The sequence below is a fragment of the Megascapheus bottae genome, chromosome 22 (genome assembly GCF_031878675.1).
Source record: "Megascapheus bottae isolate mThoBot1 chromosome 22, mThoBot2.hap1, whole genome shotgun sequence".
Taxonomy (NCBI): Eukaryota; Metazoa; Chordata; class Mammalia; order Rodentia; family Geomyidae; genus Megascapheus; species Megascapheus bottae.
In genome coordinates, this window is record NC_143530.1 from 11,529,504 (window position 1) to 11,556,569 (window position 27,066).

At 49.6% G+C, this 27,066-nt stretch overlaps 1 protein-coding gene across 1 annotated transcript; it reads right to left on the reverse strand.

Annotated features, from left to right (window-relative positions):
* Positions 1-10,557: 10,557 nt before the first annotated feature.
* On the reverse strand, positions 10,558-20,035 carry Mapk13 (mitogen-activated protein kinase 13). The gene is made up of 12 exons (XM_090355796.1): positions 19,864-20,035; positions 19,357-19,486; positions 17,926-17,984; positions 15,118-15,226; positions 14,950-14,979; positions 14,077-14,124; positions 13,861-13,975; positions 13,669-13,740; positions 12,945-13,024; positions 12,671-12,749; positions 12,365-12,541; positions 10,558-12,181 (listed from the first exon to the last, which is right to left on the reverse strand). The coding sequence occupies exons 1-12, from the start codon at positions 19,980-19,982 to the stop codon at positions 12,099-12,101; spliced, it is 1,101 nt and encodes a 366-aa protein (XP_090211922.1). The 5' UTR covers positions 19,983-20,035; the 3' UTR covers positions 10,558-12,098.
* Positions 20,036-27,066: the final 7,031 nt, after the last annotated feature.

A 27,066-nucleotide genomic window follows, 5' to 3' on the forward strand; every position in this document is an offset into this window, starting at 1 on the left:
TAGGCCCAACTCCCAGTTTAGGGTCTTGTAACATCTTGTTCAGAACTATTGACATGTCTGGTTCTAAACCAACCAGTAGCAAGGTTAAGAGTGCTGGGCTCAGTGGCTCGCACCTGTAATCCTAGCTACTCAGGAGGCTGAGATCTGAGGATTGGGATTCAAAGCCAGCCCGGGCAACTAAAGTCTGTGAGACTCTTGTCTCCAAAGAACCACCAGAAAACTGGAAGTGGTGCTGTGGCTCCAGGGGTAGGGTGGTAGTCTTGAGCTGAAGAGCTCAGGGACAACACCTAGGCCCAAAGTTCAAATCTCACAACCTATACAACAGCAACAAGAAAAGGTTAAGAATATCAAAACTGGCTTGGAGATTTGGGCTAGGGGTAAGATGTGGAGTGTTCAGTCACCAGAACCACTGCAGATCCAAACTAAATGCCTCAAAGGTCTCTCCTCAGTAAACACAACCCTCTTTTCTTCAGATGGTTAAGTGCCACACGGGAAGCTCCCAGTCCCATTAAACTTGGACATTCTTTCTCATTTTCATGTCGGCACTCCTCACCAATGGTGTGGTAAATGCTGATGAAGTATCTTCAGGCTCTGAGGGTTCGTCCTCGTGTTCACATGCTGGGAGATTACACAGGATAAATCCTTCCAGTGTTCTTGTCTTTTTTGATCTTTAAATTGCAGAATTTTCTGCAAGAGAATTCTGGCACTTGAACTTAGTATGGTCCATCATTAAGTGAAGGCCAGGGTGGTTCTAAGTTTTGGCTAACCAGCTGAGAACATGGTCAGAACTATTCCCAATTGCTAACTCATTGAATTCAAAACTGTAGGGGCAACCACACCAGCAGATCTGATTTCAAACTAAAATGACATTCCTCTACATTGAAGGGGCTGACACACAGTCCAGCTCTGCTGTAAATTAGCAAACAGCCACATTTACTTTGTAGATTAGCCTTCTCCTCTATTTGATGTGGACTTTTATCTCCCAAAGCATGCTGGGATCTGCCTAGTTATCCAAATTGGCTTTCTCTGTTAAAGAAAGGGGGGTAGATGTGTGTTCAAGCAAAGGGGAGATGACTTCATTCAGATAAGGGGTTAATGGGTAATGAACGTGGATGTGAGTATTGAAGCTCAATACTGGAGGGGACCTCTTCTATCCCCATTCCAACAACAAAGAAGCACACATATTCCCTCAAAAGAATTGAACACAACTAGGTACCTAGAGCAGTAAAGCAACATTCCACTCACCTTACCCAAAACAACAGACCTCCCGTGTATGAGGTCTTCAACGAGATGAGATGTTGAGATGTTGTTTTTTTCTATCGTTTCAGTCTAAGCAGGAAGCCAAAGATCACCAGACATTGCAACATATAGCGGTAGCATACAGAGGGAAAGCCAAGACAAAAAGCAGGAGAGAAAATGTGTTACAAGAAAGAATTCAGGAACTAGAAAGAGTAAATCCATATTCTTAAAGACATAGCTGTTTAATGAAAAGAAGTCTTAAGGTGAAAAAAGAAACAACAAGAATGAATTGTCGAAATTAGAAACATGATTGCTTGGTTTAGGAAAGGATGGTTACAGCCTAGTTTTCTTTTCAAAAGGCTTATCAAGATATAATTGATATAAATATTTCAGCCAAGTACCACTGGTTCATGCCTATAATCTTAGCTACTCTGAAGGAGACTGAGATCTGAAGATCACAATTCAAAGCCAGTCGCAACAGAAACATCCATGAGACTTTTCTCTACAATAGATTATCAAAAGCCAGAAGTGTTGCTGCATCTCAAGCGGTAATGCATGAGCCTTGAGCAAAAGAAGCTCAGGGACAGAGCGCAGGCACTGTATTCAGTACCTAGGACTGGCACAAAAATAAATAACTTATTTATTTTATTATTTTTGTTTAACCAGTCCTGAGAGTTGAACTCAGGGCTTAGCCATTGTCCCTAAGCTTCTCTGGCACTCTGTCATTTGAGCCACAGCATCACTTCTGACTTTTTCTGTTTATGTGGTGCTGAGGAATCAAAGTCAGGGTTTCAATCATGCTAGGTAAGCACTCTACCACTATACCACATTCCTATCCCATAATCTATGTTTTGACATCACCATCATCAAGACAAGAACCTATCAATCACTCCCAAAAGTTTGCTCCTTTCTTTTACTCCACTTCCTCCCTGCTCATGGATTAAATATGCCGTGTTCTCCTAGGTTAATGTGTTAATCACTTGCCTCTTAGCTAGTTGTGCTATTTTTGGAGGTTCTAGAAACTTGAGGAGGTCAAACCTAATTGGTGGAGGATCTTATTCCCACCCCCTCTCCATTTTTCCAGCTTTCTGTCTGCCATGTAATGTTGAACCTCCCCTGCCACTCATCCCGCCACCATGCCCAAGTGGGCGGTGCCACACAGCCAAGGCCTCAACCCTGCTAAATCAATATTTCCTTCCTTCAGTTTTCCCTCAGGTGCTCTGGTCACAGTTATACAAAAGTAACACACCAATGTTCTATAAGTAGGGTTGTACAGAATACATTGTTTTGTCCAGTTTATTTCACTGGATATAATGACAGGGTTTATTCATTTTTGGCACTTATAAGTAGTTGATGACTTTTTCACTCTTGCGAAGTAGCTGTGGTATGGTTATATCATAATTTATATATGCATGGAATGGGGAGTTTGGCCTAGTGGTACAGTGCTTGCCTAGCATATACGAAGACCCAGGTTTGATTCCTTGGTACCACAAACATAGAAAAAGCCAGAAGTGGTGCTGTGACTCAAGTGATAGTGTTCTAGCCTTGAGAAATCCCAGTGCTCAGGCCCTGAGTTCAAGCCCCAAGACTGGCAAAAAAATAATATTGTATACATGTGCTTGTAAATAACCATTTAGATTGCTATTCTCTTTTGTTTTGTTTTTGTGGGTCATGGGGCTTGAACTGGGCCTGGGCGCTGTCCCTGATCTCTTCAGCTCAAAGTTCCCACCCTACCCCTGGGTTGTCCTTGAGTTCTTCAGCTAAGGCTACTGCCTTACCCTTGAGCCAAGCCCCATTTCCTGGAGAGGTTAATTGGAGATAAGTCTCAGGTCCTTTTGTGCCCAGGCTGGCTTTGAACCTTGATCCTCAGATCTCAGCCTCCTGAGTAGCTAGGATTCCAGGTGTGAACCACCACACCTTTCTCTTTTAATGTTGCTATGAATATTTTTTAAAAACAAGGTTGTTTTCCTTTTGCCTGTTCTGAGGCTTAAACTCAGGGCCTAGATACTGTCCCTAAACTTCTTTTACTTCTTTTATACTCTACCACTTTGAGCCACACCACCACTTCTGGTTTTCTGGTGGCTAACTAGAGATAAGAATCTCATAGAGTCCCCTTCCTGGGCTGGCTGTGAACTGTTATCTTCAGATCTCAGCCTCCTAAGCATGGCGTAGAATATCATTCTCATCCTCATGCCCACTAGCAATAATTCCCATCTTCCTCCTTCCTGGCCTCACCTCCTGTTGTAGGCAACTAATGATCTACTTCCTGGCCCAAGATATGCCTACTTGGGTTTTTTTTTTACATAAATTGAGTCATATGATAAACCATCTTGTCTGACTGGCATCCCTGTTGTATGTGGCAATTCTTCACTCTTCTTTGTAGAACAGTGATTACTTAAGAGCGGGGAGGGGGGCTGGGAGTTTGGCCTAGTGCTAAGAGTGCTTGCTAGAATGCAACAACAACAACAAAGAAAAAAGAGAAGAAAAAGAAATATTAACTTGATCTACACGTATCAAATGACCATATTGTGTCTTATAAATGAACAATTAAAATGATAAAAATTTAAATTCTGAAATAATCATAGATTCACAGGAAGTAACGATTCCATGTGAAGTAATGATTCCATGCATCCTTCACGCAGTTTCCCCCAGTGGTGACACATACATGGTAGTAATAGTACCATCAGGAATGGGCACTGGCACTGTGTGCATCCTTTTATCACACGTGCAACTTCATGGAAATACCATGGAATGGAAGATGCAGATTCCACCATGTTCTACATCCGTCCACTCAGCATTAACAATCTGTTTTTCATCTCTACATTTTAGGCATTTCAAGATTGTTATTTGAAGCCTGATTCATGCCCATTTGAAGCCAGCTCATGCCTATAATCCTAGCCACTTTGAGGCTGAGATCTAAAGATCTCAATTTAAAGCTAGCTTGGAGAAAATGCTGAGAGACTCTTATCTCCAATTAGCCATTAAAAAAAAAAAAAAAAAAAGACCTGGAAGGTGGCTCATGCCTGTAATCCTAGCTCAGGGACAGTGACCAGGCCAAGTTCAAGCCCCATGACAACCCCACCCCCCCCACACACAAAAAAGCAGAAGTAGAGGTGGGGCTCATATGGAAAAAACAAAAGAGTTCAGCCAGCATGGGTATCAGTGGCTCCCACCTGTAATCCTAGGTACTCTGATCGGGTTGGAAGCCAACCTGGGCAGGAAAGTCCTTTTTTTTGTCATGGACTTAAACTCTGGGCCTGGACATTGTTCCTGAGCTCTTCAGCTCAAGGCTACTGCCCTATCCTTTGAGCCAGAATACCACTGCCGATTTTCTGGTGGTTAGTTAGATACAAGAGTCTCATGGAGGGGCCGGGAGTTTGGCCTAGTGGTTAAAGTGCTTGCCTAGCATGCATGAAGACCCGGATTCGATTCCTTGGTACCACATACATAGGAAAAAGCCCGAAGTGGTGCTGAGGCTCAAGTGGTAGAGCTCTAGCCTTGAGAAAGTCCAAGGACAGTGCTCAGGCCCTGAGCTCAAGCCCAGGACTGGCAAAAAAAAAAAAAAAAAAAGAGTCTCATGGACTTCCATGCCTGGGCTGGCTTTGAACCCCAATCCTCAGATCCCAGCCTCCTGAGTAGCTATAATTACAGGTGTGAGCCACTGCACCTGGCCCTGAAACTCTTATCTCTCATTAACTACCAAAAAGCCAGAAAATTGCACTGTGACTCAAAGTGGTAGAACACTAGCCTAATGGTAGAGCCTGTAGCTCAGAGGCAGTACCTAGTCCCTGAGTTCAAACCCCAACAGGACCAGCACATACACACAAAAAAATGATATGTAAATGGAATCATAAGTCTGATCTGTTGAGATTAGCATAATGAACTTTCTCTAATGTTCAAGAAAAAGCACAGTCAGTAGATGAAAACAAAGCCTCTTAGGTGACAAACCACAATACCAGGGAGTGGCACTAAAACAAACACTCCCTGTTCAGCAGCCCTCAATGCAAGGAAAGCCAGTGGGTCCAGAGGACCTATGAAAGGAAGGATGCCAAAATAGCATAAAAAATTATGGCTGGACCCAGGCCCTGGCAGCTCATGCCTAGCTACTCAGGAGGCTGAGATCTGAGGTTCCCTCTTTTTTTTTTTTTTTTTTTTTTTTTTTTTTGCCAGTCCTGGGCCATGAACTCAGATCCTGAGCCCTGTCCTTGGACTTTCTCAAGGCTAGAGCTCTACCACTTGAGACTCAGCACCACTTCTTGCTTTTTTCTATGTATGTGGTACCAAGGAATTGAACACGGGTCCTTGTGCATGCTAGGCAAGCACTCTACCACTAGGCCAAACTCCAGGCCCCTGAGGTTCCCTCTTCAAAGCCAACCCAGGCAGGAAAGTCTGTGAGACTCATCTCTAATGAACCACCAGAAAACCAGAAATGGAACTGTGACTCAAAGTGGTTGAGCGCCAGCCTTAAGCAGAGACAGAGCCCAGGCCCTGAGTTCAAACCCCACAACCAACAAGGACCAAAATAATGGCTGGAAAGCAAACAAGGGTGGTCTGAGAGCAGCTGCAGACACCAGGATTGGGCTCCTGGAATAGCAGGATTGGAATAGCAGGAAGGTGCAGAGCCCTCCCCAGGAAAATCTGAGGGGCTGGAAAGTTCTGCACAGGTGGGGCTGATCTTCCAGGACCTCCATATCCAGATAAAATAGAGCCTTCAATTGGCCGGGAGTTTGGCCTAGTGGTAGAGTGCTTGCCTAGCATGCACAAAGACCTGAGTTCGATTCCTTGGTACCACATACATAGAAAAAAAAGCCAGAAGTGGTGCTGTGGCTCAAGTGGTAGAGCCCTAGCCTTGAGAAAATCCAGGGACAGTGCTCAGGCCCTGAGCCCAAGCCCAGGACTGGCAAAAAAATAATAAAAATAAAAAATAGAAAAAAATAGAGCCTTCAAATCAAAATAGAGCAGGTAAAAGACACCCTCAGCAGCAAAGAAAACATAAAGGCAACATGAAGTTTGGAGGGAGAGGGAGGTGGAGCCAGGAAATTCCCCCAATAAGCTGTTATTTATCTGAGTACAACAGAAATAGAATTGAAAGCTCAAGAAATTAATTTACATCTTTTTTTAATGAACTATTTCCCTCCCAGGTGTTTACACAAATCAGTTCTAATTTTATGCTCCCTCATAAACCTGTGCACAATGCCAGGTGTGGCAGCTTGTACCTGTACACTCAGGCCAGGCTAGATTACCTATTAAAACCCAGTCTCAAACAAAAATTAAAAAAACAACAACCTGAAAATAAATATTGATGTTCCATAATTACCCTGAAATGAAATAAGATGTCTTTCATAGGTGAGTGAATAAACAAATTGAATCTGTACAGTGGATTCTGTGCTGGAAATAAATGCGTTATCAAGCTACAAAAAAAACTTGCAAGAATGTTAAAAACTTATTGCTATGTTCATGTACTACATGTTTCCAATTCTTTTTTTTTTTTTTGGTGGGTCATGGGACTTGAACTCTGGGCCTGGGTGCTGTCCCTGAGCTCTTCAGCTCCAGGCTACTGCTCTACTTTGAGCCACAGCCCTACTTTTCATTTTCTGGTGATTTATTAGAGATAAGAGTCTCAGGTTCTTTAAGTGCCCAGGCTGGCTTTGAACCGTGATCCTCAGATCTCAGCCTCCTAAGCAGCTAGGACTGCAGGCGTGAACCACTGTGCCTGGCCTATTACATGTTTCCAATTCTATGGCATTCCAGAAAAGGTAAAGCTAGAGAAGGACCTGTGTGAGGAAGATCAGCAATATGAGATACGAGGAACGGAGTGAGGCAGCAATGATGAAGTAGAGCACAGATGTGTGTGTGTGTGTGTGTGTGTGTGTGTGTGTGTGTGACATACAAGTGTGCGTGCCAGCCCTGGGGCTTGAGCTCAGGGCCTGGCCACTGTCCCTAAGTCAGGCTAGCATTCTACCACTTGACTTCTGACTTTTGGGTGCATAATCAGAGTAAAGAATCTCATGGACTTTCCTCCCCAGGCTAGCTTTGAACTGCAAACCTCAGATCTCAGGTCTCAACCTCCAGAGGAGGCTTACGGATTTTTTTTTAAATGATACTCTATTGATGGATGCACGATATTAGGATCTGTTAAAATCCTTGGAACTGTAGAACTCAGTGAATCATAATGCAAATTACAAGCTTCAGTTAATAACAGCATATCAATATAGATTCATATACTACAAATATGACACATTAATGCAGGGTATTAATAAGAGAGAGAAGTGTGAGCTGGGGAAAGAGACTGTGGGAACCCTTGGTACTTTCTGCTCAATTATTCTATAAATCTGAAACTACTCCTTTAAAAAAAAGTACTTTAAAAAATCCTTAGCTACATGTCATGTTTTCTGACATCATACAATTTGAAATGAGTAATAGTAGGACAGATTTTAAATCTCAATTGCTTAGAAATATAAAATAAAATCAATATAAATAATTTATGGGCTCCAGAAGACATCACAATAAAGATTTGGAAAGGATACCTAATACTAAACAGTAGTATTTCACATATAAAATGTTCTGAGATACAGCTTCAGTCTGAACTCATGACCTTAGGAATCGTACAGTTATCCTGAGTATCTGACTGGGATTGGTTCCCAGAACCCTGCCTACGCCAAACTGTCAAATGCCCAAATCCCTTGTATAAAATAGGACAAATTTGCATATAACCTCTGCACAGCCTCATCGCTACATTCCTTATAAGACCTAATGGTATGTAAATGTGATTAAATGCTTGTTAGGCTGTTATTCTTTAGGGAATAATGACAAGAATATGACCAGAATATGAGGGTAAAGCTCAGTGGAGTGGAGCAGGCACTCAAACTGCTTCTGCTGAAAAGCACTAACCCTTTACTGGAGCCTACAAATGAACTAAAAGCAGAAAAGCTCACATTCCTGTCTGTACTTTGTATCCGCCTTTGCTCTCCGTCATTTTCTTGGCAGGTACTTTGCCTTCACTGTACAATCCAGACAGGACAGGACTGGTGATCACATTTGTATCAGAAGGGATGTAGAAAATGGCCCCCAAGAAAAGAAACTGGCCAGACTAGGAATGTGGCTCAGTGGTCAAGTGCTTGCCTAACATGCAAGCTCTGGGTTCAATTCCTCAGTATCACATAAACAGAAAAAGCTGAATGGGCACTGTGGCTCAAGTGATAGAGTGCTAGCCTTGAGCTAAAGAAGCTCAAGGACAGTGCCCAGGCCCTGAGTCAAGCCCCAGGACTGGCAAAAAAAAAAGAAAAAGAAAAAGAAAGAAAAAGAAAGAAACTGGCAGATTGTGGGGATTACAGTAGGAGGCCACGAGGCCTCTTTCGGTGAAGACCTAGGTACAGTGGCTTGAGCCTGTTCTAGCTTTTAGGAAGCCTGACAGGAAGCAAGACCCTATCTCAAAAGTAACTAGCAAAAAATTGGGGTTGAAGGGTGGCTCAGTGGCAAGATGAGAGAACACCCACGTAGGAAGTACAAGCTCCCCAGGTCAGACCACCCACCAAACAACACCTTATACAGCCTCACCAAAAGCATTCCCCTCAACTCCAGGACCCCTGTAATGATCCACCAGGCCATACTTGGACCAGGACTGATGGGTCATTTCGCATGCCTCCCTCCCCTGCCCCCGGTTTTGTTTTTTATGTCTATGTAAACCTGAAGCTTACGTCCATACCTCAAAGAAGGAAGAAGGTAGCTTACTTTGCTTTCTTCAGCAGTGTGTCCAGGCCTGCTCTTTCACCATTACTGGTTGTTTATCTGTTCTGCAGGCGTGTGTGGGAGGACCTGGCATTGGGATCCCTGGAGTCGGGGGCAAAGAACAGACAAGAGCCCCAGCTGATGTGGGATGTGTGTGGGGGGCGGACGAGAGGAGACCCTGTGGCTTGGCACCAGATAAGGAGCTGCCCCATGCTGGGCCAGGCCACAGCTGGGGCTCTTGACTGTTCTTTATATCATGCATCTTTCTCCAAATAGTATTTTCAAATGCATAGATCAAAATAGTGTAGGAAGCCAGTGACATTGCTACACACCCTTGTCCATGTTTAAAAGATGAGCGATGTAAGTCACAGGCCTCTTGTTAGGCAAGAGCTTCATCATGGGGAGGTGTGGCACCAGATCAGCAGCTGTCCCCTTCCTGGGGACCTCCTCCATGAGCAAGCCTGTGTGTTAACACCGGGATGTTCAGCTCCATGAGTGGCTGTGGGCCTCTGCTGTCCTCTTCTCTGGGCAAAGCAGGATTTGGGGAGCCCAGGCCACTGCAGCACAGAGGAAGGGGCTAGAATTGCTTCCTCTGGAGATGAGGACTCTGAAGCCCAGAGATAAGGAGCAGGCAGCTGCGTCACCTGTGCTGAAAACAGTGGCTGTTTCACAGCGCCAGGCTGAAGTGGGCGGTCTCCCTCCCACCTGCAGGCTGCAGGGCTGGCACCTGCCTACCCCAAGTGCTGCCCCACGCTCAGCCCCCAAGTCTCACTCTGGACGCCCCAGCTGACTCTGCCCTCACCCTTCCGTCTGCAGGAGGGAGTGGAAGGCACCCATGCTGTTACAGACCTGTCCCCAACTTCTAGCCCACCTTTGTTATCTCTGTGAGGCCTCTGAGTCACCCTTCTGCCTAGACAAAGCCTGCCTCACCTACTCAAGGCCAGCACTCAGGACCCGCCCCAGTTAGGTCACCAGCAGTTCAGGAAGCCAAGTCCAGTCCCGGGCAGGCTCCGCCCTTCATGTGAGGCCCATAGCCATGAACCCCCTCAGGCTGCAGAGCTTGATTGAGGGGGGCGGTGAGGGGTGACCTGGAGGGACACTGGGAATCTTTGGATTTCTCTGAGGTACAGGCAGGGACACCCCATTTTCCATTCTTCAGTAGCATGAGGATCTGCTTCAAATAGGGCATGCCGCCCTCGTTTATTCACTTCCTCTCCTACCTGCTCCCCCCCCATATGGGGCAATAGTTGTGGAGGGCAAACCTCACCCACTCAATGCTACCCCCTTCCCCAAGCCTAGGAAAGAAGGAAGAAGTCAGCTGCTCTCTGAGAAGGGCTGATACCCTGGCCTCTTCTTCCATTCCAGGGTTATCAGTACTTGCTACGACAGCCAGGCTAAGGCCATCTTGAAGGGCGAGGAGGCTTTTTCTGAAAGGAGATGAATATAGAGTCTGCCTGGCAGGGGCACTGAGAGGAATGGTTAGGGTTTCTAGCATAGTAGCTGAGTCTGGGTTCAAGCCCTGCCTCCTACAGTCCTACTTGTTAGAATCTGGCCTCATTACTCCAAGGCCACAGACATTCTGTTGTTGTCACAGACTTTATTCTTTAGAAATATAGAGTTCCCAAACGTCCCATTTCTCCTGAAATTCCCATCTTCTGTGAGTGCAGTACATGGATTACAACTGATACACTAGCAATGTTTCTGCCTCAAGTCCCCAGTTCACTTGAGGGTTGGCTCTTTGTGTTGCTATGGAATTTCAGGAGTGCACAGAGCCATGCGTCCACTATTAGCTGGCCATGGAAGAGTTCCACCAGCCTGAGTTTCAGCATTTTTCTGGGGAGTGGAGGTCTTCAGAGCCCTTCAGTCCTGACTGTAGGCTTCTCACTGGGCCCCTGGATAAACTAAGCTGTCCAGAAGTCAGTTCCATGCTCCTCCAGGTCAGCAGGCTGGCACCAGCGTAGATGGCCCTTGTTTCTGGATCTCAACTCCAGTCTGGACAGTAGGGATCCCTGGGCTCAGGAATCTGCATTCTATCCAGTTCCCCCATGCATGGGGATGTGTAAGGCCCACTGTGCCCAGGGCAGAGCCCAGGGCTGAGCTTGAGGATTTGTTCTACCAAAGCAAACATTAGAATTCCAGCCACTGTCAGGTAGAAGCTCTGGAGACACTCCCCAAAGGAAGGAAGAGAACACTGTCAAAAAGCCATGGGTTCAATTCCTCAGTACCACATACATAGAAAAAGCCAGAAGTAGGGGCCAAGAGCTTGGCCTAGTAGGCACAAAGACCTGAGTTTGATTCCTTGGTACCACATACATAGAAAAAAGCCCGAAGTGGTGCTATGGCTCAAGTGGTAGAGCTCTAGCCTTGAGGAAAGCCCAAGGACAATGCTTAGACCCTGAGTTCAGCCAGCTCTAACCAGCTGAATAATGTCCCTCTTCCTCAAATTCATGGTCCCCCGGAACCTCAAAATGTGACTTAATTTTGAAATAGCCTGTGGAGCTGTAATTAGTAGGGATGGAGATGGCATATATTGGATAGGCTCCAAGTCCAACGACTGGTACTTGGTTCTCTTTAGTCCAGTCTAGACTTGGAACTTCTGATTATTCTGCCTCACCCTTCCAAGGCTGCGATCACAGGTATGTCCTACCATACCTGGCCCAGAGCCATCAGGAGCAAGGAAAAATTCTTCTCAAGCACCTTCCATAGAAGCACCACCCTATGGACATCTTGGCCTTGGACTTCCGGCCTCCAGAAGTATGAGAGAATAAATGTGTGTTGTTTCAAGCCACCCAGTATATGGTTATGTAATCATGGCTGCCCTAGGAAACAGCCACAGACCCTGGGCCTGGCTCAGCCCAGCTGTTCACAGGCCTACCACAGCTGGGAAGCAAAGGGCCTCCAGTAATTCCCCAGATAGGCAGGCAGGCAGGCAGACGCAAGCCTGTGGAGAGAAAGGACTTGTCTCCTACAGGAAGAACTGGATTTTGCCTGGGTTAGGCCAGGCTCTGTAGCAGACAGAGGCGATGTGCCCTGCGTTGGGGAGATGTTTTGTCAAGAAGAGCTGCAGTGAACAGTGGTGGGAGCAATGCCTGACTGGCATGCGCCTGGGCCATCTAGGGGTGAGGCAGGGGTCACTGCAGCTTCATGCCACTCCGCCGGCGGGAGTCCTTCCGGGCAATAGGGCTGAAGCTCACCACCTCCTTGTAGATGTGCTCTGTGGACAGTGGCGGCTTAAGGTAAGTAATGGGGTGCTAATGCCAGAGAGACCCATCACCCTCAGGACAAATACCCAGGAAGACTATCCACCCAGGGAGGAGGGGTAGGGGTCTGGGCCTGAAGAGGCCAGGCCCGAGCCAGAAGGGGGCCACGGTGCAGAGCTGCGGGCTCTGGTACTCACGCTTCCATTGGTCCACTGTGAGCTTCTCGCGTTCTAAGGAATCATCGAATGGCTGCTGGGCCTCCGTCTCCTCCTCAGGGTCCCGAAAGGGTTCGAAGAAGGGGTGGGCGAGAGCCTGTGAGGCTGTCAGGCGCTTGTCCACGTCCAGCTCCAGGATCTTCTCCAGCAGGTCAACAGCTGCAAGAGCTCAGCGTGAGCCTCCAAGCGCAGGTCCTGGACAGCCCACCCCCCACCCCCGCTCCCCCTGCCCCTCTCCCCCCAGAAAGAATGGACCCTGAGGCCCTGGAACACAGTGTCAAAACTCACCCTGGGGGCTGGCTCGAGGGAAGAGCTGCGTGAAATCCTTCTTGGGGATCTGGGGCAGGGCCTGGATATAGGATTTGGCCTGGAAGACAGAAAGCATTGAACCCCTCAGAGCTGAGCTCCCAGGACAAAGCTGGACCAAAAGCTGGCCTGAGTTCAAGGTAGGATAAGGGCAAGAGCCCCTGCCAGAGGAGAGGGACCCCATCTGGCTCCTCTTTCCCAGAGGCCCACCTTGGCCAGCACAGTTCAGGCCAGCTCAGGCCTATGCATCACCCACCGCTTTGTCATTCAGCTTCTGTACAAACTCTGCGCCTGGCACCCCAGTCACTTTCAGGATCTGGCTGAGTTGGTCCAGGTCTTGGCAGCTGGTTAAGGTGCAACCTTCCCCTCCACTGGTGCATCGCAGCCTGAGCAAACTGTCCAGCCTCTGTGCCCACCCAGCCACAGCCTGATCTCAGGAGGGACTCAGGTCTCTGCAGGACTTCCCAGCAGACCAGATCAACACCGAAGGGACCTGGCTGATGCTCCACCATGCGTTCCTCCATCCTCCCTCCCACCTGGCCACCCTGTCTGTTTCCTCACTGAGTGGGGAGAGCCAGCATCTCTTTGCACACACATTCAAGCATTTGTGCACACAGGGCCAAAGTAAGGGTCCCCTGCATGGGAGTGAAATTACAAGGGACACATTCTTAACAGCTCATTCATCTGCATTAAAATGACTCTATAGAGCCCGGCACCATTGGCTCATGCCTGAAATCCTAGCTGCAGGCTGAGATCTGAGGATGAAGGTTCAAAGCTGATTCTGGGCAGGAAAGTCCATGAGACCCTTATCTCCAGTTAACCACCAAAAAGTTGGATGTGGAACTGTGGTTCAAGCAGTGGAATGCTAGCTTTGAGCAAAAACAAAGCTCAGGGATGGCACCCAGATCCTGCGTTCAAGTTCCAGTATAATTATTCTACAGTGAATATATATTATTGTCACACTTTCCGGTAAAGGATACAATCTTTTCCCTTGAACAGAGTTTTTCCTGTCAGCATTTCAGCCATGATGCAGCCCACCGACCAGATGTCCACTGCAGAGAGAGGAGAGGCTGTCACCTGACCAGCTAGACACTCAGAGTGACAGGATAGTCTCAGAGAAGCAGTAACCCAGGCCAGCCCTGTGCCACTCCCCCAGGCAGCGTAGCACTGACCGGTCTGGTTATAGTGCATCCAGCTGAGGATCACCTCTGGGGCCCGGTACCAGCGGGTCACCACATAGCCTGTCATCTCAGCGTCCGCATGCCGTGCCAGCCCAAAATCCAGGATCTATGGCTCGTGGGACACAGGAGACAGACCTCGCTGAGGGAAGGGGTTCCTGCAGAAGGGGACACACCCCACCCAGGCTGGCCCACCCACAGTCCACTCACCTTCAGCTCACAGTCTTCATTCACAGCCAGGTTGCCTGGCTTCAGGTCCTGGGAGAAAGGTCAGAGCCAATGCTATGCTAAGAGGCAGAGATAGGGGCCTCTCTTGCTTCTGCCTCAACCTAGATCTGCATAGCACCTCTGCCCCTTCTCTGCTCTGGTTCCTCACAGGTGAAATAAGAGTTGGCCAAGTGCTGGTGGCTCACACCTGTAATCCTAGCTACTCAAGAGGTTAGGATCTGAGGATCTCAGTTCTAAGCTAGTGTAGGCAAGAAAGTCTATGACACTTTATCTCCAATTAACGATCAAAAAGCTGGAAGTAGAACTGTGGTTCACATGGTAAAGTGCTAGCTAGCTTTGAACCAAAAACGCTCAGGGACAGTGCCTAGGTCCTGAGTTCAAGCCTCAGGCACAAAAATAAACAAGAGTTCAGTTGGTCCAGGCTCAGTGGCTCACACCTGTAATCCTAGCTACTCAGGAGGCTGGGATCTGAGGATAGCAGTTCAAAGCCAGCCCAAGCCCTAAAGTCTGTGAGACTCTTATCTCCATGAACCACTAGAAAACTGGAAGTGATGCATGGCTCAAGGGGTAGCCTTGAGCTGAAGAGCTCAGGGACGATGCCCAGGTCCAGAGTTCAAACCCATAACTGACGAAAACAAAGAGTTGAGCTGGATGTCCTATGGGGCATCGTTGGAGCTCCAGATGTTTCTATCCTTGGATCCTGGAACACCAGCCCAGAGCTCGCCTTGTTCACAGTGGTTTCCTACAAGTTCCCAGAACCTTCCAGGGCCAAAGCTGGCCCTGAGAATTACTACTGTCATGATTGCCTGGGGGTGGGCTGGGGCCCTTGAGCACCATGGCAGAGAAAGAACTTACCCTGTGGATGACACCAGCGGAGTGGATGTACTGCATGGGAGAGAAGAGATGCCATGAATATCTACCTCTGCTTCCCCCCCCCCGCATCAACCCCATCACAGCATTGTAGTCTCCATGCTAAGCCCCCCCCCCTGCCATCCCCCAGGCCCCCCTCAGGCCTCTACCTACCTTAAGACCTTTGAACATCTGATACACCAAGTACTGGACCTTTTCCTCGCTGAACTCGGTGCCCATGAGTTTCTGCAGGTCGGTCTGCATGAAGGGCATCACCAGGTAGCTGCAAGGCATAGCGGCTTGTTGGCACCATCCCCAACGCCACCCTCCCCCAGCCTGGATCTGAGGTGGAGCTTGATGGAGGGGGAGTCAGAACAGGCGCCTTTGAGATGACCTGCGCAAGAAGCTAGCAGAAACCCTGCCCCATCCGCCCTGAGAACTTCCAGGATCCCAGGCTCCCGTGGGCAGCCAGGCCCCATGGTTGGCAGAGTCGAGGGAAAACACTGACATGGGCATATGCTCAGAGAAACCAAAGGGAGCTCTGTCATGTTCTTTAACGGTGCCCTCTCTGTGCCCTCCTCCATGCCCCGGGCAGCAAGCCACAGCTGTGCGCTGGAAACACCTGTTAGCACTTCTCTTTCTACCCAAATGTCCCTCCCCCAGAGAAGCAGGCTCTGCCACGCCCCCCACACACACACAACAAACAAGATGTCTGTGCTTCCAGGAAGGAAACAAGGGTTCCCAGAAGGGTGGGGAAGGAGGTTGTAAAGCAGGGACAGGGCCCAAGGTTAGCATCAGGTAACTTATTCAAGGAAGTAACTGTGAAGTCCACAGCAAAATCTGACCCATTATTAAAGGAGTCATGTTGAAAAAGCAATATGGGAGGCTGTCTTCATGATTCTCTGATTTTTTTTTTTTTTTTTTTTTTTTTTTGCCAGTCCTGGGCTTGAGCTCAGGGCCTGAGCACTGTCCTTGGAATTTCTCAAGGCTAGAGCTCTACCACTTGAGCCTCAGCACCACTTCCGGCTTTTTGCTATGTATGTGGTACTGAGGAATCGAACCTGGGTCTTCGTGCATGCTAGGCAAGCACTCTACCACAAGGCCAAACTCCCGGCCCATGATTTTTTTCTTTTTACGTAGAGCCTTATGTTGAACTTATACTTGGCTTTTTGTGCTCAAGACGGATGCTCTACAGCTTGAGTCATCTATCTACTTCTAGCTTTCTGCTAATTAGTTGGAGATAAGATTCTCACAGCTTGGCTGAATTTGAACTACGATTCTCAGATCTCAGCCATCTGACTAGCTAGGATTACAGGCATGAGCCACCGCAACACTCTCAAAATTCTCTACTGGGTCTCTTCAACCCTCTCATCAGGCTATCACTTTTCACCTCTTTATCCTTTTTAAAATTTTTTTTGCTGGTACTGGGGCTTGAACTCAAGCCTGTGCACTTACTAAGCAGGTACTCTACTATTAAGTTATGCCGCCAGCCTCATGTACTGGTTATTTTTGAGATGGGGTCTTGCTTCATGTCTGGATGCACATCTAGATTGTAATCTGCCTATTTTAGGCTTCCCTTCATTGCTGGAATGGCAGGTGTGTGCCACCATGCCCAGCTTCTTCTACTGAGACAAAGTCGTGTGGACTTTTCTGCAAAGATTGGTCTCAAACTGTGATCCCTTCTCATTTCATTTCATGCATAGCTAGAATGGTAGCCATGAGCCGCCAATGCCCAGCTCTCTTTCCTCCTCCTCTTACCTCCTCTCTCTAATACAAATATCTGAATCAACATCATCTGTCAATGTTTTACAATAATCTGTTCCTGGGCTTCAACTATCATCCACAGTCCATATCCACAGCTCCAGCTCCACCTTCCTCTCTGGAAGTCTATGTTCATCTGCAACTGCTGATTTCACAGCTCTATCCTTCCTCCTCTCTGTATTCCAAGCAAAAGCCAGGACCCCCTCCCCACCTACAGCGCCTGACTCTCCCACTGCATCTCCACAGAGAGAACACCATTTGATTGGCACGTGCCTCAGGAATGAACCCCACTTCCTCCAGTGTAGATCAAGGTCGATGGTCCAAGCCCTGGCCTCTCTGCTGTCTTTCCTCCCCAAAGGCATTCTGTTCCTGGCTTGCTGCTGGCCAAGTACATCTCCAAAACCAGACCCAATCATGTCACTACAAGGCTCAAAATCTCTGCAGACTCATGGCCACCTATGATCTGTATCTGAAGGTTGGTGCTAGCTTCTGACTGCACTCTGAATTCAGCATTGTCCAAACTCCCATATCATTCCCTCACTGTCCCAGACAGTGTGACACTTCTCAGATCAAATGTCTGGTTTTATGTCAAACACTTCATGAGCGAGAGAAAGCCAAGACTAGCTAATCTCATGCTAGGGAAAGAAAGGCCTAAGGGGGCTGGGAATGTGGCTTAGTGGTAGAGTGCTTGCCTACCATGCATGGGTTTGACATTATCAGAAAAATCCCACAGTGGTGCTGTGGCTCAAGTGGTAGAGTGCTAGCCTTGGACATAAAGAAGGTCAGGGACAGTGCCCAGGCCCTGAGTCCAAGCCGCAGGGAATGGCAGGGTAGTGGGTGTGTACGCTGAGGGCTGACAGTCTTCTCATGGTGCTGAAGCCAGGAACAAAGCAGCACAGACAGCTTTGGCCAAGTCCATTCCCTCTGTGACCTGCTCGCCTGTCCTCTCTGAATGCAGCCGACCTGACCTCCCTCCTTATTTTTCTCCCTCTCCCTCTCCCTCCTTCCTCCCTCTCTCTCTCTCTCTCTCTCTCTCTCTCTCTCTCTCTCTCTCTCTCTCTCTCTCTCTCTCTCACACACACACACACACACACACACACACACATACACACACACACACACACACACACACACACACACACACACACACACAGAAGACAGAAGCTCCCCAACTTATTTCCACTATCAAATAAGCCGCAAATCCAGTGTATCCCTACTCACAAGTCATGGAAGTTGCGCAGGGAGGAGGCTGGGGTGAAGACATCCAGGAGTCCGATGACCTGGAGACAGGAAGGAGTCCCAGTAAGGCTGGATCATCACAGCCTCCCCCCCACCTCTAGGGACCAGGGCTACAGGATGCCCACCCTTTGTAGCATGTCTTCCTCCCAGCAGGAGGCTGGGCCCCTGTAAAATGGGGGCAAGGCCAAAGAGGCACTACTTCCCCTACCAGTTCCTAGGGAACTTGCTATTCACTGGTGGATAACTGCCAGGCTCGAAGGAGAAAATGGTGCTCACTGCTTCCCATTCTAGCGTACAGGGCAAAGCCATACCCACATTGTATTTAAACACCACAAGGCTTCAAATTGGGGTGTGGAGAAAGGGGCTTCCTAGCCAGCAGGCTGTCTTTGACCTTGGGTCTCCATCTACCCACCCCCCCACCCCCTGCCCCTCGGTCACAGGGCTGGTCCTCAGCCACAAACAAGATCACAGTGGCTAGAGGCCTCATGGGGAGGGATTTGTGGGAAAAGGATGGAGCATAACATGGTACACTTTTAAATCATGATTTGAAATATGTGCCCTTTTGTTTGGGGACCCGGAGCTGGGTCACCAGTTTTTCTGGCTGTTTCTATCAGACAGAACAGTCTAATATATAGTGCCTGACAACATATGATGCCTGATACGTAGATTCAAATCCTCCCACTGGCACCAACAAACCACAAAACTGAGGATCCTTCTGTGCCTCAGTTTCCCCATCCATGATATGAGCACTGGGGATTTAGCGCATGTGTCCATTACAGGATTACACTATTAACTGTGCAGTTAGCAGTGCCCAGCTGCTCTGACTGACCAGGAAGTATTCACTGTTGTCCCCAGGTAGAAACCACATGAGGGGCCAGGGTGTCTAGTTCCCACCCAGTGGGAATTCTTTTTTTTTTTTTTACCAGTCCTGGGGGGCTGAGAAACCCCAAGGACTTTCTCGAGGCTAGAGCTCTACCGCTTGAGCCTCAGCACCACTTCTGGCTTTTTTTTCTTTCCTTCCTATGTATGTGGTACTGAGGAATGGAACCTGGGTCTTTGTGCATGCTTGGCAAGCACTCCACCAACAGGCCAAACTCCCAGCCTCCGCTGGGGATTCTTAAGACACAGAGCAAACGACAAACTTCCTCTGGGCCTTTCCTAACACTACATTGCCATTCTGGCAAAAAAAAAAATGCTTTGCACCTTCCAGGTAAGTGAGGCGGGCAGGTCCTGGCACCCCCTCATTTTACTAATGAGCGTAGAAGGCAAGATTGGGAGAGTAAGATTTCCTGGCTGGCACGTCCCTCGCCTTGGCGCCTGGCTCCTGGATTCCCGCGCGGCCACACCCTGGCCGGCTGTCCCTCCCGCGCCCCCGCCCTCGACCCCGACCCCGGGGCCCCAGGCCCGGCCTACGTTCTCATGCTGCATGTGTTTGAGCAGCCTCAGCTCGCGGTAGGCCCGCCGGGCGAAGATCTCGGACTGGAAGGGCCGGCTCAGCTTCTTGATGGCCACCTTCTCCCCTGACCGCTTGTCGATGGCGGAGCTGGGGGGGGTCAGACAGGTCAGCGGGCAGGACCCACCCCAGATCGCCCCACCTCACCCTGCACCCCTGCGTGGCCAGGCCAGAGGTGGGGGCGCCACAGGAAGCGGAGGGACGGGGGCTGGCGGAATTAGAGCGGGGGGTGCTTCCATGCCCACATCTGGGCAGGGGTATCACCCCGATTTGGCAAGTTCCTTCCCCCTGGGGGGGTCTCCCCGCCCTTGGCTGGAAGTCAGGACCTCAGCCCCATGCACTGGGGCTCCCTTTTAATATTAAGCCAGGACAATCGACCCAGTCCTAAGGCACCGCCCCGCCACCCCTCCCCGGCCCCAGCCCCGGGGAGGGTCCCGTCGAGGGTGCCCCCGCGGCCGGGGTCTCACCACACGGCCCCGTAGGCCCCGCTGCCCACGTGCGTCGGGGTCAGGTAGGTCTTGGGCAGCTCCCAGGCCGTCTTGTTGACGTCCAGCTTGTAGAAGCCCCTTCTGCGGATGAGGCTCATCCCGGGCGCAGGAGCTGCGCCGCCGACGCCGGCGGCTGCGGTACCGTCACCACGGGCTCCCTGCGCCCTGTCACCCTCGCGCCGCCGCCGCCCGGCGCCCCACGGCCCCCGTGCCCGCCCCCGCGCAGGGCGGGGCCCCGACGCAGCCCGACCCACCTGCCCGCTCGCCCAGGTGCGCCCGCAGCCACGCCCGCCCGGCCCGCCCGCCTCCAGACACCTGCGGCCGGCGGGGGTCTCTGCAGAGAGGGGGGCCTGGGGGGACAGGAGGGGAGCAGAGGCCCGGCCCCCAGCCCCCCGGCCCGATTTCATTTCTTTCCTTTTCTTTTCCTTCTCTCTCTCTCTTTCTTCCTCTCTCTCTCCCTTCTCCTTCCTTCCTTCCTTCCTTCCTTCCTTCCTTCCTTCCTTCCTTCCTCCCTCCCTCCCTCCCTCCCTCCCTCCCTCCCTTCCTTCCTTCCTTCCTTCCTTCCTCTTGGCACTTGAACTCAGGGTCTGAGCACTGTCCTTGGGTTTTCTCAAGGCCAGCACTCTACCACTTGAGCCACAGCACCACTTCTGCCTTTTTCTATGTATGTAGTACTAAGGAATTGAACCTGAGTCTTTGTGCATGCTAGGCAGCTAGGCAAGCACGCTACCACTAGGCCAAACTCCTGGCCAGTCTTAATTTTTTTTTTTTTAGGAAGAGCTCCAAGGAGTTTGAGAGATAATTGGGGGGGTAGGGAGAAATCCACAACTAATGGGGTTCTAATGAACCCCCAAGAGCCCAATTCCTCAACTTGTGCACCTTTATCCACTCAATTTCACTTTACCCACACTCTTCTTCCCCTGCAATTCTGAGGCAAAAATCACACAACCAGATCTCATCTGAAATCCCTTTTAAAACTCCTAACGTTCAGGATTTAATAAAACCACAATATCCTGCTTATGTCCAAAAATTGATATAGCATCAATGTTTGTGATACCACATGTCTGCAACGGTTCACATTTCCAGGGCTATTTGCTGAAACTGGGTGCTGCTGCCACAAGTGTCTCAGATGGACCTGTCCCCCAATCACCCCTGGCTGGGAGAAAGGGGTTGTTGGACCTCTTGTTCTCTGTCAGAGGAAAAGAAAATATGTTCACATGGGAAGGCATTTGTCAATGGCCTATAGAAATCTGGGGGTCTGCAGTCCCTAAACCCTATGCTACAGCCACTCCCACATAGCCAACACCATCAGGTGATCCTGAGAGATGGTCCAGAGGCTGGGGGCAGAGCCCACTGACCCCACCGAAATCCCCAACAGGCACGGAACCCTGTATCATACCAATGCACGGAAGGAATAGCTGGTCCATTAGACATCCAGGAACTATTTATTGAATAAACGCTTGGGTCTGTCATGTGCCAGCCATTATCCCAAGTGGTTTACACGTGTAACTCTTCTGATCACGGTGAGAGGCCTGTGAGTCAGTACTACGATTATCCCCATCTGACAGATGAGGAATTTGAGGTTCAGAGAGGTTAAGTCATGGGCTGTAGGTCACACAGCTGGAGGGTAGGGCTGAATGAAGACACTACCATGGCCGGGTCCCAGGGCCGGTGCCCTTAGCCAGCAGGCTGAGCAGGCTCAGTTGAGAGTCTGCTCCTTGAAGGAAATGGCCAGCAATATTACTAATCAGAGGGTTGTGTCTGTAGGCCAAATCACGTCTCTGCCTCCCTCCTGTAGTACAGCCTGCCCCTGGTATCTGACACATTCCTCCCCTACGCCATCGTCCATTCAGGACCTGGGATGCTGTGGGAAGAGAAGGGAAGGGAGGGGTGAGCGTGGCTGCAGTTTGCATCCCTTGGGGTTGGTGTCACCAGAGTGAGGCATCCCAGTTCTGAAGTTGAGGGGCCTCAGCCCATGTCCTGGAAGCCAGATTGTTGGACTGGGAACCAGCACCAAATGCTGTTCCTAAGCTCTGGTTTCCTTCTAGGTTGAGGTTCGAGAAGGGAAAGAGCCGTGGCTCTGGGGCCCGCTCATGATGCCTGGAAGCTGCAGTGTGGCAAAGATGAGCCCAGGGAGGCCTGGGACAGCAGAGAAGCCCTTCTCACCCTGTGGGTGCCATCCTGCTACACAGCTGGCCACTCTGCACACCTCTTAAGCAAAGGTCAGGAAGTGACTCAGGCCACAGACGCTGCCCCATGACCCCACTTTGGACCTTGCTGAGCCTGTATGTACTCAGCATCTGGGTATCCTTGAGAAGGAAATGCCTTGAGATCCATTCAGGGAAATCACGAGAGGAGGGAGATGAGGGCGAGGAGGAGGAGGAGAGGAGAGGAGGAGGAGGAGGAGAAGGAGAAGGAGAAGGAGAAGGAGAAGAAGAAGAAGAAGAAGAAGAAGAAGAAGAAGAAGAAGAAGAAGAAGAAGAAGAAGAGAGGAGAAGGAAGCAAGGGCCACCAAGAACATCCAGAGTGCTGGGTACTGGTGGCTCATGTCAGAGGATCATGGTTCAAAGCCAGCCTGGGCAGAAAAGTTCATGAGACTCTTATATCCAATTAACCATCAGAAAACTGCAAGTATCACTGTGGCTGAAAGTGGTACAGCACTAGCCTTAAGCAAAAGAGCTAAGGGACAGTGCTCAGGCCCTGAGATCAAGGACCAGGACCTGAGATCGAGCCCCGTGACCAACAACAATGAAAAGATCATACAAAGAACATCTGGGTGCTTCTCCTCCCAGGCGTGTGTGTGTGTGTGTGTGTGTGTGTGTGTGTGTGTGTGTGTGTGTGCGCGCATTCTTGCTTGCTTGCTTGTATTGAGTCTTGAATTCGGGGCCTGAGTGCTGTCCTTTAGCTCTTTCTTTCTTTCTTTCTTTCTTTCTTTCTTCCTTGCTTTCTTTTTTCTTCTTTTTTTTTTTTTTGCTAGTCTTGAGGCTAGCACTCTACCACTTAAGCCACAGCACCATTTCAGCCTTTTCTGTTTATGTGGCACTGAGGAATTGAACTCAGGGCTTCATGCACGCTAGGCAAGCTCTCTAGCACTAAGCCACATACCCAGCTCTCCTTGGCTTTTACTTTTCTTTTCTTTTCTTTTGTGGGTCATAGGGCTTAAACTTGGCCTGGGCACTGTTCCTGAGCTCTTCAGCTCAAGGCTACCACCCTACCCTTGAGCCAAGCCCCACTTCCCATTTCCTAGAGGTTAATTGGAGATAAAGAGTCTCAGGTCCTTTTGTGGTTGGGTTGGCTTGGAACCTTGATCCTCAGATGTCAGCCTCCTGAGTAGCTAGGATTATGGGCATGAGCCACCATGCCCAGCTCCCCTTGGCTTCTTCATTCATGGCTGTCACATTACCACCTGAGCCACAGCTGCGCTTTCATCTTTTTTTTTTTTCATAGTTCAGTGGAGATGAGAATCTCAGATTTTTCTGCTTGGGCTGCTTTCAAACTGTGATTCTCACATCTCAGCCTCCTCAGTAGCTAGTATTACAGGGGTGAGCCACCAGTGCTCAGCTCAGGCCCTTCTTGAACTCCAAGGCCCCTCCACCCCTCCCCTCTGCAGACACAGACGCAATGTCATGTTGGTTTGTGCTCTTTTAACATGGAGGCAGCAAGTGGGATCAGGAAACCAATTCTGGTTGGAAGGTGGCCTGAATTTCCACACCAGGTGTCGTATATAATATTGGGCCGAAGTCCTTGCTCTGTCTCAGCTTCAGTAACCTTGTAAAACCGGGGTGACATTTATGTATACCAGCACAGATGCTTCTCAACTTGGGGTGTGTCTATGTCCAGACAAACACATCTTAAGCTGAAAATACTGGAAGTGGCAATGCAGGGTGATGCAAGTGTCACTCCAGCCTGGGTGACTTCCAGGTGCTGACTGGGGACTGCAGTCCAGGCCATTTCCAGCCTCAAGAAGGATTAGTGGCTGGGAATATGGCTTAATGGTAGAGTGCTTGCCTAGCATACATGAAGCCCTGAATTCAATTCCTCAGTACCACATACACAAAAAGCTGGAAGTGACACTGTGGTTCAAGAGTGAAAGCACTAGCCTTTAGCCTTTAGCTAGTGGTAGAAGCTCAGAGACAGTGTCCAGACCCCAAGGATTACAATGTACACCCCTTAGTCTAGGAAAAGGTGAAAATCCAAAGAAAATTTGGGATGAATGCCATCACTATTGCACCACTGGAAGAGAAACTGGAATTTGAACTCCTGGAAGTCAGGATCTAACTGTATCTTTAGAGTCTGAGGAGTATATAATTCCAGGACAGGATAAATACGTTCCTTCCCACAGCCCTGTCAGGTAGCGACTTTCAATGCCTCGAGCCAGGATGGCCAGAAACACACCCATGGTGAGGAAGTTGGGTTTATTGAGAGGGAGCATGTACCACCACAGGATTCCCTATAAGCACCCGGGGGGCGGGGGAGCACCTGGTAGAAGGGCTAGGCTGTGTTAGGTAACTGGGTGTTGAAGGGGCTGAATGGAATTTTATTATTGGTTCTTTTTTTTTTTTCCTGTTGGTCATGGGACTTGAACTCTGGGCCTGGGCGTTGTCCCTGAGTTCTTCAGCTCAAGGCTACCGCCCTACTCCTAGAACCACAGCGTCACTGCTGGTTTTCTGGTGGTTCATTGGAGATAGGAGTCTCATAGACTTTTTAGTGTATGGGCTGGCTTTGAACCTTGATCCTCAGAGCTCAGCCTCCTGAGTAGCTAGGATTACAGGTGTGAGCCATCTTGCCCAGCACACTGGCTATCTTAACAATTATACCTTCAGGGCCAGCTGCCTGGGGCTAGGACAGAAGCTATAACTGATAAACAGGAAGCTTTGGTCCAGGTTTTTCCTGAAGAGGGGGTGTGTGTGTGTGTGTGTGTGTGTGTGTGTGTGTGTGTGTGTGTGTGAATGGGGCTTGAACTCAGGGCTTCTCACTCTTACTTGGCTTTTTCTGCTCAAGGCTAGTGATTCCACTACTTGAGCCAAATCCCCACTTGCAGTCTTTTGCTGGTTCACTGGAGGGAACAATCTCTTGGATTCGTCTGTGGAGACTGGCTTTGCACCGGGACCCTCCCACCTCAGCCTCCTGAGTAGCTAGGATTACAGTCGTGAGCCATCAGCACCTGGCTTGTTCGGTCATTTCTTAGTTGCACAACGTTTGTGCCTTGTCCCTGTTGAGCTGTGAGTATAGGGCGGCCTGGATTTTGTCTCGTCCCCTCCTGCACACAGACAGCCCTCTCTCTGTTCAGGAGATGCACACTGCTCCCTGCGGTGCTCCAGTGGCCGTTCTCCCATTAAAGGACCTCCTTGAGGTATCCCAGGACTATGTCCTCGTACAGGGAGGAGCGCTCAGGGAGGGGGAGTAACTTGCCTCAGTCACACATGACTAAGAAGGTGGTGGTTGTGTTTTTCAAACCTGCTGCCTGGCTCCTGAGACTGTCCATTTAACCAACAGCCCCACGGCCTGGTGTCCCGGAAGGAGGTGGCCCTGGGAGGGGCTGTGTTCTTTTTCTCCCTCTCTTCCTAGGCTGGCTAAGAGACTCTGCAGTGCAGGGATGGAGAGATCGAGGGGAGAACCCCCCACACACAGATTCCATGTGCCTGAGCAATTCTCATATGCTGTGTTCCTGAGCTTCAGCAACACATCCTCACCCCCAACCAAACTGGCACCTCCACAGTGACGAGAAGTCATACCAGGGCTTGAGGGTCATGGAGAAGAAGCAGGCAAATGAGCCGGGGAATGCTGACCCCAGCTCTGAGATTCTCATGCTTTCTGGGGCTTACAAGATGCCAGAACCTAAAATGTGCAAGAAGTCAGGGGAATACCAAAGAAAGACGACCAACAATGCGGGCTAGCTAAGCGGTGTCACCTCACACAAGCTAATTGCTTCTCTGAGCTTCAGTTTCCTCTTCTGTAAAGTGTTAGTGGGCTAGAAGACCCATTCCACAGGGTATATTCCCTGTGATCTGAGGATCATGGCTTGAAAGTAGTTTGGGCTGACAAATCCATGAGACTCTTATCTCCAATAAACTGGCAAAAAGCCAGAAGTAGAGGTGTGGCTCAAGTGGTAAAGTGACATGTTGGAGTGAAAAAGCCAGGCAAAAGTGCAAGGCCTTGGGTTGGGAATGCGGCTTAGCAGTAGAGTGCTTGCCTGCTATGCATGAAGCCTAGGTTCTATTCCTTAATACCACATAAACAGAGCAAGTCAGAAGTGGAGCTGTGGTTCAAGTGGTAGAGTGCTAGCCTTGAGCACAGAGAGGCTCAGGGACAGTGCCCAGGCCCTGAGTTCAAGCCCTAGGACCAGCAAAAAAAAAAAAAAATTCAAGGCCCTGAATTCAAGCCCCAGTACAAGCATAGGTACAAACACAGGCAGACACACACACACACACACACACACACACACACACACACACACACACACACACACACACACGCGCGGTAGCAGTGTCCAGGGCAGTGGGGCAGGACAGACAATGGACCTTCCATGGGAATGGAGAAGTGAATTACCCCAGCAGGGGCCTTGTTCATTCTCCATGCATGGCCTACAGCATGCGCCCTGCCACCCTTTCTTTTGTATTAGCCTCTGGGAGATCCTCAGCACAGCCAAACACCCTACTGGCCTCTGGAAACCAAAGGGGGCGCCTGGTAGCTCCTGCCCGGCCTTCATCCATTAGCTGTGGTTCCCAGTATTTCCCTTGTTGGAATCTCAGGATAATCAGCTTGCTTAGGGGTTGAGAACTATTCCACATCCCAGGCACTGGCTTCTCATAGAAGCTCCAGAAAACTAGACACTTTCCTCCCCAGCCAGCCTCTCTGTGGCATCCTCTCCTGCCCCTGGGCGGGGCGCCCCCTCGTGGAGAGTGGGGGTATGGACAGCTCTGTAGAGAGACACCTCTCACGGGCTTTCCTGCCCAGGTTAACTTCAAATGGCAAGTCTCAGATCTCAGTATCCTGAGTAGCTAAGATTTTAGGCAAGAGCCACCAGCACCTGGCTTCCTTCTGTATCTCTAGATCATCGATCATCTGTCTCCTTCACTATTGTCAGCCAATGAGGCTTGGAGCTTTGTCCATTTTACTTGTTGCAGATACACTAGTGCTGGCTTTCAGGCACTGTGATGACTGGCAGGGGTGGGGTAGGGG

Bases quoted from the DNA above. Each gene is read 5' to 3' on its own strand.
- Mapk13 (XM_090355796.1), bottom strand. From the start codon at position 19,982: ATGAGCCTCATCCGCAGAAGGGGCTTCTACAAGCTGGACGTCAACAAG. The intron at 19,487-19,863 runs GTGAGACCCCGG...GACCCCCCCCAG, and splicing joins GGGGCCTACGGGGCCGTGTG to CTCCGCCATCGACAAGCGGT. The intron at 12,182-12,364 runs GTGAGTACCAGA...CACTGTCCACAG, and splicing joins CACAGTGGACCAATGGAAGC to AGCACATCTACAAGGAGGTG.